At 39.3% G+C, this 23,047-nt stretch overlaps 1 protein-coding gene across 1 annotated transcript in view; it reads right to left on the bottom strand.

Annotated features, from left to right (window-relative positions):
- LOC125228660 overlaps positions 1-13,307 on the bottom strand; it is a 49,011-nt gene extending 35,704 nt beyond the window's left edge. Inside the window, exon 1 of the mRNA XM_048133315.1 lies at positions 13,104-13,307. Within this exon, the coding sequence (XP_047989272.1) occupies positions 13,104-13,307 (204 nt within the window). The remainder of the gene's footprint in view (positions 1-13,103) is intronic.
- Positions 13,308-23,047: the final 9,740 nt, after the last annotated feature.

The following is a 23,047-nucleotide window of genomic DNA, read 5'->3' as shown; positions in this document are numbered from 1 at the left end:
ATTTGTTCCTGACTCATGGATGTTTTTGATATTGAACCCGAAAGTCCATACATAAATATACTTATTATTTAAATTATTGGCCAAATGATCTTTCCATAAATACATGAAACCTTATTATAACTATTAATTATCAAATACTGTGTATTTTGCTTTCCCCGTATTACTATGTATGTGAAACTGAATTTAAATATGAATGTAATTTTTATGTTTTAGTCTGAAATTCTACGTTTCATTTCATATTTATATTGAAAATGTAAGATAAGTAAATTAAATTTTGTGAATCATTTTTCAGGTGCGTACGTCATTTAGATATTCATATAACAAAAACAAAACAAACAAAAACAAAATTGTTTATTTGGCAATATAAATTTAGTCAGTGGTACATTATACTGACCTCCACACTAGGCGTAGCCTGTATCGTGGAGGAGAATGTAAGATTAACAGAAATATTTGCGGCATTTAGTAACAACATTAATCTAGGAAACTATTTAAAAAAAAAAATTACATTTAGTTACTTGGGATTTTAAATAAAGAGAATAGGCTTAAGTTATGGCTTACGATCCAAGTACATAGGTAGGTAAGTAACATGCAAAAGGAATCCTAAATAGTATTTATACAATGAAATAACAACATGCACAAGCGCGCGAGCGCGCGTGTGTGTGTGTGTGTGTGTGTGTGTGTGTGTGTGTGTGTGTGTGTGTGTGTGTGTGTGTGTGTGTGTGTGTGTGTGTGTGTGTGTGTGTGTGTGTGTGTGTCTGTCTGTGTGTGTGTGTGTGTGTGTGTGTGTGTGTGTGTGTGTGTGTGTGTGTGTGTGTGTGTGTGTGTGTGTGTGTGTGTGTGTGTGTGTGTGTGTGTGTGTGTGTGTCTGTCTGTCTGTCTGTCTGTCTGTCTGTCTGTCTGTCTGTCTGTGTGTGTGTGTGTGTGTGTGTGTGTGTGTGTGTGTGTGTGTGTGTGTGTGTGTGTGTGTGTGTGTGTGTGTGTGTGTGTGTGTGAGTGTGTGTGTGTGTGTGTGTGTGTGTGTGTGTGTGTGTGTGTGTGTGTGTGTCTGTGTGTGTGTCTGTGTGTGTGTGTGTGTGTGTGTGTGTGTGTGTGTGTGTGTGTGTGTGTGTGTGTGTCTGTGTGTGTGTGTGTGTCTCTGTGTGTGTCTCTCTGTGTGTGTGTGTGTGTGTGTGTGTGTGTGTGTGTGTGTGTGTGTGTGTGTGTGTGTGTGTCTGTCTGTGGGTGTGTGTGTGTGTCTGTGTGTGTGTCTGTGTGTGTGTGTGTGTGTGTGTGTGTGTGTGTGTGTGTGTGTGTGTGTGTGTGTGTGTGTGTGTGTGTGTGTGTGTGTGTGTGTGTGTGTGTGTGTGTGTGTGTGTGTGTGTGTGTGTGTGTGTGTGTGTGTGTGCGCGTGTGCGTGTCTCTGTGTGTCTGTGTAGGTATGTAGATGTATTTCAGTGTCTGAAAGTTGGGTCTGATTATGACGTAATCTTTATTTATACAATATGGATGGATGGACATAAAATAAAAATTCAATTTAATAATAAACAGTCAAATAAATAAATACGAGTAAATATGCATAGTATAACTGAATTGAATGCATACATAAAAAAGGAATTAAAATAGGGACTACATTACACATCATGAAACACGATGAAGCTTCAAATGAACTATCCCCCCCCCCCCCCCCCCCCCCCACCGCTCCTTCAAGGACAATCTTATTAGCTTTCATTGTTATGTGCCTGTTACTTGATATCTGATTGAAATAAAACATGCACCTAAATAATCTTATAGTGAAATTAAAGGTGTGTTCAATAAATTTATAATCCATGAAATTTGCTGCTGCAGGCGATGCGCCTCAGAACTTCCAGACCAAGTAAAGATTTATGTAGACTATGGTTCGGCTGCATCAACTATGAAACTTCTTTAAAAGGATAGAAAGAATGAAAGAGCTTCATATTTACAGTAAGCGACTTGCGTTTTGCTAGGAATACTTTAGAATAATAAAGAGGAAATACTTTACAATATGAAACTCATTCCATACAGAGTGGGGCCTGTAACAAAGGCGAAGAATTGAACTCTAGGCTATTCTCCTTATACTGATCAACATTTGTTCGGCGACTTTTACAAAGAATTTGTATTTTGATTTTTATCACCCTTGAAAGATTTTTCTAAGAGGTAATGTATTGCGAATTCTGTTAAGTCTAAAGTGTGACAGACAACGTCAATGACAACAATAATGGCGTACATTGAAGCTAATATTTATTTTGTATGAAAAATTAAAAATTTAAAGACTTCATAATTTTTAAAAGTCACTGAACAAATGTTGATCAGTATAAGGAGAATAGCCTACAGTTCAACTATATAATCCTTTCACTTGCTCGTTTTTCAATTCCACACTCGGCGTTAAAATACAACTTTGCCCCCTTGTATAACAAATAACTATTTCTTTTGCTCATTAGTGTTGTTTAAAAGTGTAATACCGATAGCTTATTATGCAGTAAACTAATGCTGTAGTGATAAGCTGATGAAGAATTAATCTCGAAACGCTAAACCCACTTTTTTGTCGTCGACGGCCAGTAGTCCAAGTGCTCTTGTAAAATCTAGCTATCATTTTACTTGTGCTAACTCACCGTACAGGGCGTACACTGTCGTACTTACCAAACGTCGTCATTGGCAAAATCCACCTTGGAAAAAAGACCGAGGAGTAAAAGACATTTAAAAAAACTGAATGAAGAGTTCATCGAATCAGGACTTGGCAGGATCAACGTGATAAATCAAACTGCTAATTTTCAAATAATACGGAATTTGACAGTAATGCATGTGGAATAAAGCCCCGGAACGCTAAGTAGGCCGGCTGACATGGCCGTGACGCACGCATGCATCCAGATCAGCTGACTAATTCAATAAAGGGTGGCTACCACGAGTTTTAAATACATTACTCGATAGCGTGAACGTCACGGAAAATGACATTTATTATATGGACAGCGCCCCTAAACCGTTAGGTACTAAAAGCAAAAATATGTATCAAGTTATTCAACATTTATGATCCAAAATGGATCATAAATGGATGGATGGATGGAAAAAATCATTAAGGGTCACTTGCACCACCGAAAGAATTTGACAGTTGACAGCCCATTAACCTTGAGTTAAGCGGGGTGCAAGTGGCCCGAGAATATAAATTCTACCAGCCAGCTTTGGACATCAAAATTTGTACATCGATTGGTAAAGGCCCCTTGTAAACTGACTATAATAATCGTATTTCTTACCTATATTTGAATTGTATTCTTTACTAACTTAAAATTAACTTTAACTCTAATGACATTCGTTGTGTAGAAATATTAATTTAAAATCAAGTTTTGGTGATTCCATGAAAATTGTTACAAATACATACAATTGTTACAGTTACTGGGAATAATATTATAACCCATTTCTCACAAACAATAAAGATTATGATTATGATCATTATTAGATATATTGCAATACGCAATACCCTCACAGGGTGTGCTGAAACTATTCACATGTACACGCTTATTAAGACCTTTGTAACACACACATTGCAAAATGAATGTAGGTACAAAATGAATGAAATGAAAAATAAAACAACAGTACTACAAGTGCGGAAAATAGAACATTCGACACGAGTGTACTCGTAAATATAATTCAGAAAGTCTACCAGAAATGTCCGAAAAGTTTTCAATTTAGTAACGCTATACCATTTAGAGACCGGATCAATCCACACTTCCCAGGACCAGACCCGTATAATTCTTTAGCACTTAGTTAAAACACTGCAACCCATAATTTAGACGAAAATACATTGGGTCGGCCATTTACTTTAAAACTATTTTAAATCTACACAAAAATTTCGCTGAAACTCATTTAAATAGCTCAAAAAGACAGCGCGTCCCACCACAGTCACACCTAGACAAGTCTTGCAATTTGGCTTGGTACTAACATGTAAATTATTAGTAAGATAAGGTAAGATAAGCACCAACATTTTCTAGAAAATGCAAATGAAGTGCATGCTTGCAGCAACGAGGTAATTTAACGCAAATTGTCTAGTGCTAAAGACATAATTTAGAACTGCTTGTTTATTTCAGTTGTGGTGATGGAAAATTGAAGATAAAGCTCATAGAACACTAGGTCACACAATAAAATATGAATAAAAAAAAAAATAGTTGAATACTACGGTACAGAAAGGTCACTTCCTGTAAATCCTAATGTTGTCAACCCTTCCGAGGGACAAAGGGTGAACAGGCATCTTCTGGGCGAGCCCTCATCGTAGGCCAAGTCTTTGCCTTTGGCTAGTCTGTGGTCAAGCACATTTATAATTTAAAAAAAAAGCAGAATCGTGTTGTTTAATAATTTCTCGTGCATGGCTCTATCCCCGTGACTGTTTAAGGTTGTCAAAAATTAAGTAATTATCTTATAGGTGACAATGACAAGCAAACGGACATCAAGTAGTAGTAGTTCCTTAGCAAATCGAGCTGAACAGAGCCGGAATGAAAGCACAGAATATATAATAGTACAAGTAATGAAAGGCAGTATCCGACCACTGATTAGGTGTCGTATACAGAGTGGGGCCTGTAACAAAGGCGAAGAATTGAACTGTAGGCTATTCTCCTTATACTGATCAACATTTGTTCGGCGACTTTTACAAAGAATTTGTATTTTGATTTTTATCACCCTTGAAAGATTTTTCTAAGAGGTAATGTATTGCGAATTCTGTTAAGTCTAAAGTGTGACAGACAACGTCAATGACAACAATAATGGCGTACATTGAAGCTAATATTTATTTTGTATGAAAAATTAAAAATTTAAAGACTTCATAATTTTTAAAAGTCACTGAACAAATGTTGATCAGTATAAGGAGAATAGCCTACAGTTCAATTCTTCGCCTTTGTTACAGGCCCCACTCTGTATACGACACCTAATCAGTGGTCGGATACTGCCTTTCATTACTTGTACTATTATATATTCTGTGCTTTCATTCCGGCTCTGTTCAGCTCGATTTGCTAAGGAACTACTACTACTTGATGTCCGTTTGCTTGTCATTGTCACCTATAAGATAATTACTTAATTTTTGACAACCTTAAACAGTCACGGGGATAGAGCCATGCACGAGAAATTATTAAACAACACGATTCTGCTTTTTTTAAATTATAAATGTGCTTGACCACAGACTAGCCAAAGGCAAAGACTTGGCCTACGATGAGGGCTCGCCCAGAAGATGCCTGTTTACCCTTTGTCCCTCGGAAGGGTTGACAACATTAGGATTTACAGGAAGTGACCTTTCTGTACCGTAGTATTCAACTATTTTTTTTTTATTCATATTTTATTGTGTGACCTAGTGTTCTATGAGCTTTATCTTCAATTTTCCATCACCACAACTGAAATAAACAAGCAGTTCTAAATTATGTCTTTAGCACTAGACAATTTGCGTTAAATTACCTCGTTGCTGCAAGCATGCACTTCATTTGCATTTTCTAGAAAATGTTGGTGCTTATCTTACCTTATCTTACTAATAATTTACATGTTAGTACCAAGCCAAATTGCAAGACTTGTCTAGGTGTGACTGTGGTGGGACGCGCTGTCTTTTTGAGCTATTTAAATGAGTTTCAGCGAAATTTTTGTGTAGATTTAAAATAGTTTTAAAGTAAATGGCCGACCCAATGTATTTTCGTCTAAATTATGGGTTGCAGTGTTTTAACTAAGTACTAAAGAATTATACGGGTCTGGTCCTGGGAAGTGTGGATTGATCCGGTCTCTAAATGGTATAGCGTTACTAAATTGAAAACTTTTCGGACATTTCTGGTAGACTTTCTGAATTATATTTACGAGTACACTCGTGTCGAATGTTCTATTTTCCGCACTTGTAGTACTGTTGTTTTATTTTTCATTTCATTCATTTTGTACCTACATTCATTTTGCAATGTGTGTGTTACAAAGGTAAGGTAATAAGTATGTACATGTGTATTAGTTTCAGCACACCCTGTGAGGGTATTGCAATATATCTAAAGCTAAGAACTAATGATCATAATCATAATCTTTATTATTTGTGAGAAATGGGTTACATTGCCAGTAATACTATTGTAACAATTTTCATGGAATCACCAGAACTAGATTTTAAGTTAATATTTCTACACAACGAATGTCATTAGAGTTAAAGTTAATTTTAAGTTAGTAAAGAATACAATTCAAATATTGGTAAGAAATACGATTATTATAGTCAGTTTACAAGGGGGCTTTACCAATTGCTGATGGCTTTACCAATTGACGATGGCTTTACCAATTGTTGATGGATTTACCAAAGCTGGCTGGTTGAAATTATATTCTAGGGCCAGTTACACCACCCGCTTAACCCAAGGTTAATGGGCTGTCAACTGTCAAATTCTTTCGGTGGTGCAAGTGACCCTTAATGATGCATTTTGGATCATAAATGTTGAATAACTTGATACATATTTTTGCTTTTAGTAACAGTTTAGGGGCGCTGTCCATATAATAAATGTCATTTTCCGTGACGTTCACGCTATCGAGTAATGTATTTAAAACTCGTGGTAGCCACCCTTTATTGAATTAGTCAGCTGATCTGGATGCATGCGTGCGTCACGGCCGTGTCAGCCGGCCTAGTTAGCGTTCCGGGGCTTTATTCGACATGCATTACTGTCAAATTCCGTATTATTTGAAAATTAGCAGTTTGATTTATCACGTTGATCCTGCCAAGTCTTGATTCGATGAACTCTTCATTCAGTTTTTTTTAATGGCTTTTACTCCTCGGTCTTTTCTCCAAGGTGGATTTTGCCAATGACGACGTTTGGTAAGTACGACAGTGTACGGTGAGTTAGCACGTAAACTGATAGCTAGATTTTACAAGAGCACGTGGACTACCGGCAGTTGACGACAAAAAAGTGGGTTTAGCGTTTCGAGATTAATTCTTCATCAGCTTATCACTACAGCATTAGTTTACTGCATAATAAGCTATCGATATTACACTTTAAACAACACTAATGAGCAAAAGAAAAGTTATTTGTTATACAAGGGGCAAAGTTTATTTTAACGCCGAGTGTGGAATTGAAAAACGACAAGTGAAAGGATTATATAGTTGAACCACGAGCGAAGCGAGTGGTTCAAGAATAGAATCCTGAACTTGCGAGTTTTTTAACACACGAGAAGTAAAATACATTTGCACCCGAGTATAACACAAAACTTTTCCCCTCACTATAGCGAGGAAACTACAACGCAAAAAATGCGTTTATCAATGCTTCCATTAGTTCCACAGGTGGTAAATCATCTTTATTACTAGATTCACCTACTTTTATCAATTTTAAAGCAGTTAGTTTGACGTTATTGAAGGTCAAATTACTTTACCCACTAGTGGATAAAATGCGTTTTTACCCGCTGGTATTAAAGGACAAAACACGTGTTTCTGAGCTAGTGAGGGGAAAAATAAAATATTCACGACACGAGACCGCTAAGATGGCGCTCGAACCGGAAGTCCCCTTCATTCAGTTAATAATTGGGTTTGGTTGTCACACCTGTCATCTAACTGTGGAATGCTAATTTTGACAGGTGATTGTAGCAATTTGACAAGTCACGATGCATACTGCATACTAGCAGGGAGTAAAAGCCGGAGGAAAATAAAAGAAAAAGTCACGATTTTCCAATATGAATGGAAAATGAACATGACACGTCAGTTTTCTCATGTCGAATGAAGCCCCCGGTGTCATTCCGTCTACGCGCCAAGCCGGTCACGCACTCGGCAGACGAGTGTTCCGGGGTTCGAGAGAAACTAGACAACTGGGTTAAATATAGATTTACTCACCTGCACAAACGGGACGATGCTCTAAATAATATAGACGGCTTGAACAGGCAAAAGGTTCTTAAAAACGTTTTCGAAACTGCCCAGCAGCCCTCCTAGAGTTTCAGTCATGTCAGTTAGTTCCGTAGGTCCTTCCGTCACCAGCACACCGCACCCTCGTTGAGCTTTGGCAGCCTTACTCACCGGCAGGAACACAACACTATGAGTAGGGTCTAGTGCTATTTGGCTGAGGTCTTCTTTAAGGCGGAGGTACAGTCATGTCGGGTTACAAAAGAAAATAAGCGCGTAGAAAATTCCGGAGTCATTCCGGCTACGCGTCGAGCTACGCTCACGCATCGTCCTTGGCAGGCGTGTATCCCATCGCGCCTTCACGAACGGCAGAGAGGATGAAACGCCGGAGTGGGTTTAGTGGGTAGGGCCAAGTTTCCCCCCTCTCGCTAGGGGAGGGGAAAGAAACGGCGAGTCCCACATATCGTGCGTAACTGCATTCCCACTCCGTAAAAAAAAAAGGCGTGTGTTCCGGAGGGCATTCGAATAAACTAGAGAACTGGGTTGAATAGATTTACTTGTACAAATGGGACGATGCTCTCTAATATAATATTAAGAAATTATGGACTGTTTGAAACACGCATAGGTTCCTCAAAAGGTGGTCGACGCTAATGTAGCAGTGATAGAAATTGAGTAAAAGTTTCCGTCAACGCGCCAAGCGGTCACGCACTCTTCGGCGGACGAGTGTTCCGGGGTTCGAGACAAAGTACACAACTGGGTTAAATAGTAGTAGTAGTAGTAGTAATCACTTTATTGTGTACAACAGATTCATATACAGTTTACAGGAACAGAGGTACAAAGGCAATCCCTATAAGGGATCTCTTCCAGCTAACCTTAGATTAGACGAGAGGAACATTAAAGTAGGCAAGATAGACAAACTTACAGAAGTACAATAAAGGTCAAAAATAAACCAAAATAATGTCCACAAGTAAATAAACTACATATATACTAAATAATATTATGAAATAAACTACATACACGAATACACATATAAAATACGAAATATAAATATGAATATCGCAAGAAGTGTTTACTTCTCAAATTAGTCTTGCTTCTTCAAATTAGTCTTGAGTGACGCCACAGACTGAGACTGTTTGATAGACCGAGGCAGTTCATTCCACAATTGTCATTAAATAGATAGAATAGATTATTATTAAATAGATTTACTCACCTGCACAAACGGGCTATGCTCTAATATACTCGCCACGTAGCTCTAATATACGTATTGCCACTCCCGCTCCCCGCTGAAAGTGCCGCCAACCCGCTCTCGGTTACCTCACACTTACCACCTGACGCGCAGTCGACCTGTCATATCTCACTCATACAAGCATGGTACGCGTTCACCTACACGAGCTTTGTATGCGTAGGAACGCGTCTCGTTCATATATTTGATCGCCATTGTCCGAGGTGTGCTCTAATATAGACGGCAACATGTTTCATAGCACAGGAAAAGGTTCTTAAAAACATCGAAGCTGCACAGCAGCCCTCCTGGAGTTTCAATCATGTCAGTTAGTTCTGTAGGTCCTTCCGCCACCAGCACACCGCACCCTCGTTGAGCTCTGGCAGCCTTGCTCACCGGCAGGAACACAACACTATGAGTAGGATCTAGTGCTATTTTTCATATTCCTGTAATTTAGCGTGAATATCAACCCAATTACACCTAAAAGCAAAAAATGTAACTCTTCAATCATAAATAAAAAATAGGGTTACACTGATATAAAAAGGTCGGAATAATCTGCTTCTAAAAACGTCCGCGAAAATAATATTTGACGCTCTTTTCAAATAATTTGGCCGCTCGGACTGTGTCGCTGCTTTAAAACAATTAAGCCGACTAAAGGATTAGGTTTCAAAGGCGGCCATTAGCAGGGCGTCGGCATCGGCCGCGCACGCGGCGAACTCAGCTTAATTATTATGTAAAATTATATGATACGTACAAAAATCTGTTTTTTACAGCATTTGGATGCCCCGGCTTGTTGTCTTTTCAGAAGCGCCATGTGTAAAGGCTGATATAGAAGGATTGACCAATTCGACAAAAACATGTATGGAAATTGCACGCCGACAACACTCTGCAGTTGAAGACCTTGCCGTCGGCGTGAAGTTTCCATACCCATTGCAGTTGGTATGAGAACTACACTATCCGGAACTACACGGGTTGCTATCCGTCTAAAACGGTTAAAACCCTTACATGTAACAATGTTCTCTGCACATTGTTAGGTACATGAAAGAGTTTTTAGTCTTTTCTCTGACAAGAATTCTAAATACTTCCATTGTTCTACTATGCCCTAGATGCAAACTAACGCACGATTGTTTGATGGATTTGCTCTGAAACAATCATCGATGTTTGAAGCAATTTCTGTTTAACCCCGTCTTTGTAATTGCTTTGCTCTCCCGTGCCGGGATTAAATCAAGAAACTTCGTATTGCATGAATCGCGTCACCAGTCTCTGACGTAAGCAAAAACGCAATCTGCACTAGCCAACTCCGAGAAACAGATTAAGTTAAATGTTAGAGCGGAGCGCAGCTAACTTTTTCCGGAAACGTTTCCGCGATACGAGCGGCTTAGAATACGCGAGTGCACCTTGAAGTGAGTAGACTCATTTATTTTATGCTAATAAGTCGGTGCTTAGCCGTAGAAGAGTCAGCGGTTTTATGGGTAAGGACGCCCGCAAAAATGACATGCATTTTGAATGAATAAAATTGAGCATAATTACAAATCAAAACAGTAATAATTTATTAAATCAGAAGTAGGCCGACGTGTAAGGTCATTTCACATCATTTAATGTTTGTTGGACTTGTTGTTGTCATCAAAAAGATATCATAATTATTACCTATAAATGTCACTGACATATAATGGTTCATAATTGAGTACAGTAATATTAAAATTCGTCATGTTGTAAATTCTGACTTGTTCTTACCTTAAATTTTTGTTTGTGTGTTTTATCAGAGATGTTTGTTCTTGCGACATTAGGGAATTTAGGGATTCTATTTATAGGTAAGTATTTTTATATCTACATCGATATACCTAGGAGTGACCACAGCGCAGCGCATTAAGCTTACCCTCTTTGAGATTACATCAATTTGTGCGTCAAATTTCACGCTTGGTCAAAATCGTATACAGATATTTTGTTCGCGTAGATGTTTATGTAAATGAACTCAACTGTACCAAAGCACACGCAAGCAAGCACTGTTAATACGGACGAGTTCACAAACATACCTACACTATGTGTCATTCTTAGAGACGTGTATATTTATGATATACTAGCTTTTACCCGCGGCTTCGCCCGCGTAATAAAAGTATTCTTATTGAAACGTTTACAAAAAATAAGATTTTCATTTGGATCCGTAGGTTTCTTTGTAGGTACATCTGTCCGCGATTATTTCCATTGGGGGGTCATTGTAACTGATCTATTTGCTGTACGGTCAGCCAAGAACCTTACACTGCTTATTGGCTGACTGTACCTTACACATATTACTATTGTTTTAAAAGAAATTCTTGCAATGATTGTAGAATTGTTACACAGCGACCACAGCGTAGGTAGTAGGTACGAATATGTATGTATTTTCCTATATAAATATTTATACTCGGGAAACTTCATACAACCCACATAGCCAGTATCTCGACGCTATGGTCGGTAGGGTAAAAAGTACTTCCTTGCATTATCGCTTACAATTTTTTCCATTTAGCTTATACTTATTGCAAATGTAAACTTATAAAAGGCAAGCAAACAACGATCTTCTTACAGCACATTGAATATAATAGTTATCACGGATGCAGGATACTTGCCGATGCCTACTTACTAATCCCTTCCCACTGAGCCACCTGCATTTTACACTGCCTAGATATCGATTGCCGACCGATTATTCCGACCCCAATCCCTATTCTTATCCCCGTCCCTATCTCTATCCTTGTCCTCGTCCCCGTCCCCGTCCCGTCCCTGTCCCCGTCCCTCCCCTATCCCTATCCCCGTCCCCGTCCCCTATTCCTATCCCTATCCCTGTCGCTGTCGCTGTCGCTGTCGCTTTCGCTGTCGCTGTCGCTGTCGCTGTCGCTGTCGCTGTCGCTGTCGCTGTCGCTGTCGCTGTCCCTGTCCCTGTCCCTGTCCCTGTCCCTGTCCCTGTACCTGTCCCTGTCCCTCACCCTATCCCGTCCCTGTCCCTGTCCCTGTCCCTGTCCCTGTCCCTGTCCCTGTCCCTGTCCCTGTCCCTGTCCCTGTCCCTGTTCTTGCCCCTGTCAAATTATCATGCTAGGAGGTGAAAATCCTTTCTTAGTGCTCCTCTTATGGCTATTTTGGATATTTTAACCCTATTGCACTACGACAGGGGACAAAATTTCTTTTCCACCTCATTAGATTTTTAAATCGTTGTATTTATCGTAATCAGCGACCCGATAAACCATGAAAACGATACCCATATTGTGTTTTTGACTTTACCCCCTTTGCACCCCTTTAGGGGTCAAATTTTCAAAAAACCTGAAACATGTATTTAGTCATATGTCTTTAGGAATCCTCCTGTGAAGTTTCGTATAAAATAGTCAAACTAATCTTGTTTCCCCATACAAACTTTGAACCCCCATTTGAGTCCCTTAGGAGGCGAATTTTGAAAAATCCTTTCTTAGTGCTCCTCTACACTATATAAGGAACCTACGTGCCAAATTTGACATCTCTAGGACCAGCGGTTTCGGCTGTGCGTTGATATGTCAGTCAGTCAGTCAATATCTTCTTTTATATATATTTTTGATATTTAAACGCCATTGCACCACAACAGGGGAGAAGGTATTTCACTTTCGCCTCGTTAGATTTTAAAAACGTGGTATTTATCGTGATCAGCGATCCGATAAACCATAAAAACGATACCCATATTGATTTTTTGACTTTATCACCCCCTTTTCACCCTTTTAGGGGTTAAATTTTCAAAAAACCTGAAACACGTATTTAGTCATATGTATTAAGGAATCTTCCTGTGAAGTTTCGAATAAAATAGTCAAACTAATCTTGTTTCTCCATACAAACTTTGAACCCCCATTTGACCCCCTTAGGAGGTGAATTTTGGAAAATCCTTTCTTAGTGCTCCTCTACACTACATATGAAACCTACGTGCCAAATTTGAAATCTCTAGGACCAGCGGTTTCGGCTGTGCGTTGATATGTCAGTCAGTCAGTCAGTCAGTCAGTCAGTCAGTCAGTCAGCTTCTTCTTTTATATATTTAGATTGGTTTGTAAAGATGTTTCTGAACTCGACCGTGCTATCAATATCATCAAAAACCTGTTCTCGTTGTTGAGTGGGCAGGATCTGTATGCGGCAGGAGTAACGCGTGGTGCAGCGCGGATCGGCGTTGTTAAGGGATGCAAGGCGCGGGGCGGCAGCGGCCGCGGCCGGGCGTCGGGCCAGGCGCCGGGTGCCGGGGCGGCAGTGCTGGCCGCCACGCCGACGCGACCGCACGCCGCCGCCGGTCCGCGCCGACTTCATGCTAATCTAATCAGTGACGTGAACTAAGGGATAAACTGACCGATTTGTGCGAGTTAGGTATGCGACGCGTACTTTGTTGTTGTTAGAAATTTTTGTGTTGTAGATTAAAAAGTTTTTGTTTATCAATGTTTGTCTGTTATGTTTGTATAGATGTTTATGAACTTTTTTGTTCGTTGATAAGAGAGTTATAGTATGACATTAAAAACTTGTATTATGTGTACTTAGCCAACAATGAAATTAAATACATAGCAAACACCCGTGACTCAGATACAAAAACATCTGTGCTCATCATCACACAAATAAATACCTTTATCAAAATTCGAACCTAGGACCCTTCCCTTCGGCCTCTCAGGGTCTTAAATACATAATAAAAATCTATGATGTCGGTCATTGAAAAAGATACGTAAATCTTCTTATAAAAATATCCATAATAGCAGGGAACTAATTGCCGTTGCATCGCATTTATCTACTCGACGAATTCGAGAACATCGGTATTACGATTAGTATTTCTCATTTGTAACTGTCGAAGAATTTGATATTTTCATAATACCTTTACCAGGATTGAAACCTGCGATAGGACCTTTTATTTATTTATTTATTTAGACTTTATTGCACGACATAAAATTGTACAAATGGCGGACTTAATGCCTTAAGGCATTCTCTACCAGTCAACCATTGGATCAAACAGAAACCTTAGTTAGTGCAGGATTGTCAATATCTCTAGATGTGACAAGAAACACAAATCAAATTTTAATTAATCACCTTTTGGCTTTAAACAGGTCATTTAAATAGAAACGTAAATCTTCTTATAAAAACATCCATAAAATAAATAATAATAAATATTGGGGGACACCTTACACAGATCAACCTAGCCCCAAACTAAGCAAAGCTTGTACTATGGGTGCTAGGCGACGATATACATACTTATATTCATAGAAAACATCCAGGACTCTGTTCATCATACAAATAATGCCCTTACCGAGATTCGAACCCGGGACCGCGGCTTAGCAAGCAGGGTCACTACCAACTACGCCAGACCGGTCGCCAAAAAATAAAAGCAAAATAAAGCTCCTCATAAACTAATTGAGACCCTCCCTTACTACACCATGCTTTAAAATCGCACCTGGGTACGTTGCCGAATGGCACAAACGCTCACCAAACGAAACGCTCGTAGATATCTATCTCTATCACTCTTGCTTATTGGCGCGACAGAGCCAGACTACCTTTCGCGGCGTTTCGTTTTCGTTTCGCGTAGCAGAAATGCCATTCGACTACTGCACCTGAACAGTATAACTGGCCTATTAGTGGGTCTTTGTAAACATTCAACAATAGGCACGGACTGTAGCGGATCAGCGGGATAACGGGAATATCCGACGCAATTCAAAGCAGGTTAAAGACTCAATATCCGATAAGTCGAGAGGGAACTAATTGCTGCATCGCATTTACTCTATAACGAATTCGGGGAATCGGCATAACGATTGGTATTTCTTTTTGTAACTTCTGAGGAATTTTTTTTTTTTTTCAGGATTGTAAAAGTAGAACAAAATTTGAGACGGTATTAGGTAGTACTAGCTTTTGCCCGCGGCTTCGCTCGCGTTAAATTCGATAATTGCGGAATGCTCCGTACATACTTCCACCCCCGATTTTAGGGAAGTGAGGGGTTAGAAAGAGACAAAAAATAGCCTATCACTCTCCATCCCTTCAACTATCGCCACTTAAAATATCACGTCAATTTTTCGCTCCGTTTTGCCGTGAAAGACGGACAAAGAAACAGACATACACTTTCCCATTTATAATATTACTATAGACTATAGATTACAGCAGCTATAACTTACAGGTATTCATTATGTAAGTAATTATATTAGTAAGAAATTAAGTAACAACTTAGAACTGTAGCCATGATTCTTCAAGCTTCGTTGAAAATACAGTTTTCTCATAACTTGCAATTATCAAAGGATATTTTTCTTTCATACCACATGGTGGCAAACAAGCATACGGCCCTCCAAATGGTAAATGAAAATGAACATCAAAAATAATAAGTTTTTGGCACAACTCTTTATGTTGGTAGGTGAATTATAACAGGGCAAGTTAAATAAACGATTACTTGAAATAGGTACATAATTATAGCAAACCTCAGTTTATTTAGCCAGCATCGTCCAATGATATCGGAGCGTTTTATTTTCCCCGGCGAGCTTCTGCATCTTTTCCTGTATAAATCTCGAAAATAATCCGAAGGACCCAAAACTCAGGTCTATATTGGTCTCTAGACCCTGTACCATGGATTCTTTACCCTTGATACTGGAGCCTCGAATCTGGGGCTCAAGTCCCGACCCGAATTTTTAATATAAAAGAACAGGAATAGTGATTATCCATCGTTTCGATATTTAAAAAAAATGTGTGACTGTTTCGCAAACATATTTGGTACCACACGATGCCCCCTTGCTAGCTTTGACCTCTGGATTTTGCATCCTTTGACCTCTGGCTTTTGTCTACTTTTGTAACTTTTGGAAAGATATCCGAATTTCCGTCCGAGTAAACAGATCGAATAATAATTATTCAACGAAAAGTTCACCTGCCCACGGTTATTGATTATTACCAATTCCAAAATATGGTTTTCAAAGGGTAGAAAATGTATCTCGCATTTTTTCGATATCAGTTTTCGTTTACAGAACAGCCTAGATAGTTTTTCCTTTAACTATTTTGGTGTTTCCTAGAAACGAATGGATTTTCGTAAGATTTTGCGGTGCGTTGCTATTTTTGCATTTTTTGATGTTGCGCCACGTATGTACATACCACGTGGATGTGGATGGAATTCCATCAATTCCTAGGATTTTATCATCGCAAGCTCCATCATAGATTGTCAAACTACACCGAAAGACCATCAATTTGGTTGTCATTTATGCTATGGTAGTTTATCTCACCCAGCCGAGCGTGGTCCCTACGTACAGTTGATATCAGATTTATCAGAGCGTCCAAGGCGCTCATGAATATTTGGACACGCCTTTGTCAAGGCACTAGAGTGTGTGCTGAGATATTTCTGAGCTCGGGTGCTCCGATGTCTGATAACCACTTCAAGTGTGCCCGTCACCAATTTTGATGAATAGCAAGCATAGCAGTGTTTGCCGGCGAGCTGCCAGACTTCTTTAGGCAACATTTTCACACAATCTAGCATGTGGACTGGTCATACCGTAAACAGAGTTTCCAAGAACTTTGTGCCAGATGATCAAGAAAATTGATCAACTGGTGCTCAACAAATGTTTACCACCTATGAGGCTAAGTGACGACGTCTGCTCGCAAAGAGAGAACATTTAGACACGTTCGGTGCATCTAAACAGGGTTTTCACAGTTCGTAGTTATTTATTCTGTGATCCAGTTCAGGGCAGTTTAGCAGTTCCTGGAACTGGCGCTGTGTGGGCGCGGAAAGTAGAAGCAGGGCGGGGGCGGCGTACCGTGGGTGGGGTACGTCGAGGAGCATGAGTGGCTTTACGTTTGTTTGTGAGATGCAAACTGATAGCATTGAAGTTTTTTTTTATAAATGGGCTTACTCTTGACCACAGACTAGCCAAAGGCAAAGACATGGCCTACGATGGAGTGAGCTCGCCCAGAAGATGCCTGTTCACCCTTGGTTTGAAGTCTGTTGATAAAACAGAAAAACAATTCTGAAAACATTTCGATAAATCGTAACAGCGTGCTTTTTAGCGACACGACACGAACTATTTGATATGACAATGACATGAATAATTAATCTACCTGTTCTAAGATGCACGGTAAACTTTACTGAATTGACTTTACTGGAAGAAACACGAAATTCAAACGTTATCTGGGAGTACAATCGTTCGAGCAAATTTTTCAAAACTTACCGCCTTTTTATGCTGACGGAAGAGGCTTGCCAAACTATTCATTTTTTAAGCTGAGCATGGAACTTGGTCTCTTTTCAAGTCGGTTATATATTAGTTATTTATATTCATAGTACGAGTATGGTTTCGGTACCTACAGTGTCGTATTACACGAGAGCGTTACGCATGGCTTAAACAGCTTATAATTATTGGCTATTCGTATGACCGGAATAGATGACACATTTATATGAGTTGCTAAATATGCCCGAGGTTTGCTAATAAATATTCGCAAATTAAGTTTTCGACGTGCCTTTGTTTATAATGATGGATATACAGGATGAAATGAAAAGGATTATACTTTGCATAGTGACTTTATAGGACATAATAAACAACTTTCATTATGAGACCAATGCTGAATCCTGTCCTGAAATAAAATTGGCTATATATCATAATGCCGCTCATTTCTATAGAGCAGCCATTTTTATGTCAGGACAGGATTCAGCATTGGTCTAATAATGAAAGTTGTTCATGCTGACTGACGTCAAAATGTATGGAACAGGCAATTTATTTTACGCGATTTTAAATTTTATATTTTAAATTTAATTTGTTAATTATGACCAAAGTCACTATGCAAAGTATGGCTGGTCCTTTTTATTTTCCCGTATATGTGACGTTTGAAGACGGACCAAAATGACGCCTGTAAGGATTTTTTTCGATCCTTAAAGAAAAATTGTTTGTAGGTATTGTCTAAGTTCCCGTTGAAGCGTCCTTGTGCTTGAGCGACAATGTGGCAACTTTTGCTTGAGAACAGCAGATATCGTGGGTGTATTTTGTTTAGTAAATACTAAGCAATGATTGCCTTGGATTACGGAACCTACTAACAGATATTATGTAGCTGCAACAGGTCTATATTTTCAATTATATCAATTATGTGTTAAATTGTAGCGTAGGCGAGAGGCTGGCCACCTGTCACTGCAATGTCACAATTTCGTTTTCTTTCAACCCCATTTTTGCCAAGAGTAGCACTGAAGCTTGTTGTAGTTCATGTGCTCTACCTACCCCTTTATGGGATACAAGCGTGATTGTATGTACAATCAACGGCCATAAAGAATGCACACGGGTTTTTCGTCTTCGTAGAGCGTTGTCTCTTTCTTGCTTATGTGACTTTAATTGTCTCTTTACAAATACCGATGTGCATTCTTTATGGCCGTTTACTGTATATGTGTGTGTATCAATTACCCGAGAGGAAAATGGAGACAATATGTGTAACGAAAATCGATAGTCGCCTTTCCTCTTAACCTATTTCCACTGCAGTGACGTACGCAAAATGGTTGTTTCCAAGCTTTTTCCTCGGTTTAGGTGTGCATGCAGCAAGGACATTAAGATTGGCTACGCTTTCGGCTTTGCACGTAGATATTGCGTTTTGTCATGAACGGCAACTTTGAGCTAATACCTACTGCCACTCGGGAGTTTCGCTATAAATAGTAGCGAAGTTTTTAACACGTTTAGTTGTTGCTAAAGTACTTGGGTAAAATGGAACCTGCTTGTCAATATTGTAATATTGTACTTTACCCCTATTAACTTATCTAATAGTTTATTGGGGAATATTTTACCAATATGTTTATACTAACACCAAATCGAGTATTATAGACGAGTTACTGTCAAAGTAAAATGTGTACAATCACAGTGCATAGACTGCCATCTCTCGACACAGGCTTAAAACTTTTGAACCTCAGTTTTGACAATTTGGTCCATATTCTCAGCCTGATATGTGTTAAAATGTCAAATATTAATATTAGCGCCATCTAGCCGAGCGTCCCCCAAAGGTGTCTCGCCATCTAATAGGTCACCGTACCTTTTTCTGTATGGTTTTGAGGTACGTTTTTTTCTTAGACTTTAGCTGTCTATACGGAGTTACACATGTCTTTGACTAACACTTAATAAGCCCTTCTTCAAATATATATATTAAATAATAATTTAGAAAGAAAATTAACAACATATAGCGAGGGGCTTTATATTCTTATTTTCTCATGCTGAAGATACACACACACACACACAGAATGGTATTGGGTTGGTAAGAAAGTAATGAGCGAATCATAACCAATATTACCGTAACCGAATAGCTGACAGCGTATCTGACGAATTTGATGTCTGGAGTGGTGTTCCGCAAGGATCGGTGATCTCAACCACCTTGTTCAATATATTTGTGACTGACTTACAAACCGTCATCAAGTCCAACTTCAGCTTCTTCGCGGACGACTCCAAGCTGTTTGTTAACCCACTGATAGACCACAGCAAGCTACAGTTAGACCTGGACAGAATTAAGAACTGGTGCCTCACATGGCTTATAAATTTGAACGAAACAAAATGCACAGTTCTGCACATGCACAAAAAGAACCCAAATTTGCCCTATACTTTAAATAATGTACAGTTAGCAGATACTGCGACCCAACAAGACCTGGGAGTTATTATGTCTAACGACCTGAAGTGGGAACCGCATATTTCCAAAATGGTAAAAAAGGCCAACTCGATAGTTTACATAATTAGAAGAGCTTTTCGTATCCTTACTCCTGAAACAATGCTAAAAATATACAAGACCTATATAAGACCTATTCTGGAATACGGTTTTCAAGTATGGAATCCGTACTTCAAAAAAGACATTGATATGATCGAGCGAGTGCAGCGTAGATTTACTAAAATTCCCGCACAACTAAAGTCACTCTCCTACGAAGAAAGATTAGTGAAGCTGGGCCTGACGTCACTGCAAAAGAGGCGTGAACGTGGAGATTTGATCGAGACCTTTAAAATCATTCAAGGGTACTATGACTGTCCAGAACTAGTCGACCTGTTCACTCGAAATTCAAACACGCGCACAAGAGGACACAACATAAAACTTGTAGCAACAAAGCACAAAACAAATATCGGTAAAAACTTCATTACAAACAGAATAGTGCAAGCTTGGAACAAATTACCCTCTGAAGTTGTGAACTCTACCAGTGTTAATCAATTTAAAAATAGACTAGACAAACTATCTAAGTAGTGAAATCGTGCAAAGTGAACTATGATTTAGACGTACCAGCATCAGCTGCCTGTCTAAAACGAAATAATAATAATAATATTGTAATTTTTATTTAATTTATTATTTTAATCATTTATCAAAAATATAACGGCCTTCGTTATCTACTACTTGTCTCCATCGTTCTGGTAAAGAATGAATAGCATCGGCGAAGAAGTTCTTAGGTTTAGATTCAAAAAACTCAGCTATGTACTGTCGTAGATGGGCTTGATCATCGAACTTTTTTTCATTCAAGGCATTGCTTAGCGATCTGAACAATGCGTAATCCGTAGGTGCCAAGTCTGGAGAGTACGGTGGATGAGGTATCACTTTCCAACCTAGCTCCAATAGCTTTAGCCGAGTCACTTTTGCAATGTGTGGGCGAGCATTGTCGTGTAAGAAAAAACTTTATCATGCTGTGGACGATTCTGACAGATTTTTTGGTTTAAATTTTCAAGCTGATTACAGTATACTGATGCGGTAACAGTCATTCCACTTGGTAGGAGTTCCCAGTGAATAATACCATGAATATCCCACCAAACGGACAGCGTAACTTTTTTCGGGTGAGGCTCTGTTTTTGGTGCCTCTATTCCTTTTTCGTTTGGAGCTAGCCACTGACGTTTGCGTGTGTGATTTATATATAAGACCCATTTTCCATCTCCAGTGATAAGATGGTCCAACCAGTTGAATGTGCGGCGAAAAGACAGAAGTTGTATGCAGATATCGGCACGGCGGTTTAGTTGATCTCTATCAAGTTCGTGCGGTATCCAAACACTGTATTTGTAGTTTTTTCCCAACTCGTGTAAATGTGTTTCTATGGTGACATGAGAGCAGCCTAACTCGGTAGCAAGAGTACGACTCGTTAGCCTCGGATCTCCTTCAATTAAGGTTTTTAATTTGGCTACATCAATCTTCACCGGTCGACCAGACTTAGGTTGATCTGATAATAAAAAGTCACCACTACGAAACCGCTGGAACCATCGTTTCGCCGTGGCCTCAGACACAACTTCAGGAGCAACACGCTGACATATATTACGCACTGCTTCGGCGGTTGAATGGCCAGACTGAAATTCATATAGTAAGCAATGCCTTACATGCACTTTTAATTCGTCCATTTTCTTCCTTATATTAGCTCGGCGACAGCTAGTGAATGACTGACGAGAAACTGTGCGACTCGCCCTTTATATACTTTCGACCATAGAAGATTCTAGAACTCTCTCAAAAATTTTATGTGGAATTCAATCGATCGCTCATTACTTTCTTACCAACCCAATACATTAACTTAAAGTAAATTGAAGAGACTAAACCTCGAACATTTTACCATTTCAGTTATTTTAATGAATGATCAAAAAATACGTTTCAAAAACAAAAACACTCACATCGGAAATAACTGAACGTCGGGCATGAATGAGAGACAGGAACTTTTCGACAGGAGTTTTCTATTGGCGCTTTCCAGTTCCGAAACGAGCATTTCCCGGCCGGGACGATTTCGGAGCGGCCCCCATTCACTCCCGAGCGCCGACTGCATTCCAAGTTGGCTCCACTTCAGCTGATCCATCACAAACGATGTAGCTATTTAATAATTCCAGCTATTTTTCTGAAAGCTCTGTGTGAACCACCAGATTCATACTAACATGTTCACTATCACTTTGTACTGACGTGTTACTTTCTTTGAATCAAGTTCTTTGTTATATAAGCCGCAACAACCACGTTATAAAAAATTACCCCCGACATAGTGGACCGACTTTCATCAAAAATGGCTAAAGAACACTCCCGACTAATTAAGCTTTCAAACAAAAATAAACAAAATATAAATCGCTTCATCCGTTCGAAAGCTACGACATCTCTCAGACAGACACTATGGAAGTTAAAAACAGGTTTTATTACTGTTATACTTTTTCGTTGTGTCCTTATCAAAGAATATAAATACGTCCTTATCCTTATAATATAACATAACAAAGAATGTAGCAAGTGTTTAATTTGCATACGAGCAATACGTTATAGTTTTACGATACTGAAATAAAAATTGTCTTCTCGAAAAATGTTACACAATTTACATTTCCATCGTGTTTATTTCATTGGACAGAACTTGACAATTGCCTCAAGTCAGTTATGCAGTGTTATCGAAAAGGATAAGAATCAATTAAAATTATTTCCCGGCATAGATCCAGCGTTGCCGCGGCACGTCTTCTTATCTGAACCTGCAATCGTTACACGACACCTGAGTGTGACGACGGAGGCAAGCCGCAGCGCGGAAACAAGGCATTTGGAGTCCGCTCGGGATCCAGGTTAGCCAAGCGTTGGCGATACGTGGCCATCGAAACGCAGTCCAGCTCTGTCGCTCCACTACAGAAGAGATAGGGAGAGAGAGAGATAGCTACGATATGGCTACCGAGCGTGACGTTAGCTAGGTATTCAGGCGTGCCTAAACTTGAAATATCACTGTTTTACTCTCCCATTAGTAAGCCAGATATAATGTTATAAGTGATTACATATTCTAGCTTTAGCGTCTTGCCCGCGGCTTCGCTTGCGTTAAAAAGAGACAAAAAGTAGCCTATGTCACTCTCCATCCTTTCAACTATCTCCACTTCAAAAATCACGTCATTTCGTCGCCCCGTTTTGCCGTGACAGACGGACAAACAAACAGACACACACACTTTCCCATTAATAATATTAGTATGGATATCATCTCTCTCCTATCAGGAATTATCTTTAATTGCTTTGAATTAATATCACACTAGCTTAACGAATCATTAAATTTTACTGTGGCTTTATTTGCTCGAGATCGGTTTTCGGTTGAGTTTAAGGGAAATTTTCGTTTTATTGATAAAACAAGGAAATTGATTTTG

The sequence above is a fragment of the Leguminivora glycinivorella genome, chromosome 8 (assembly GCF_023078275.1).
Source record: "Leguminivora glycinivorella isolate SPB_JAAS2020 chromosome 8, LegGlyc_1.1, whole genome shotgun sequence".
NCBI classification, from domain to species: domain Eukaryota; kingdom Metazoa; phylum Arthropoda; class Insecta; order Lepidoptera; family Tortricidae; genus Leguminivora; species Leguminivora glycinivorella.
The sequence above is the reverse complement of the archived record's forward strand: the minus strand, read 5'-3'. Positions and strand labels throughout refer to the sequence as shown.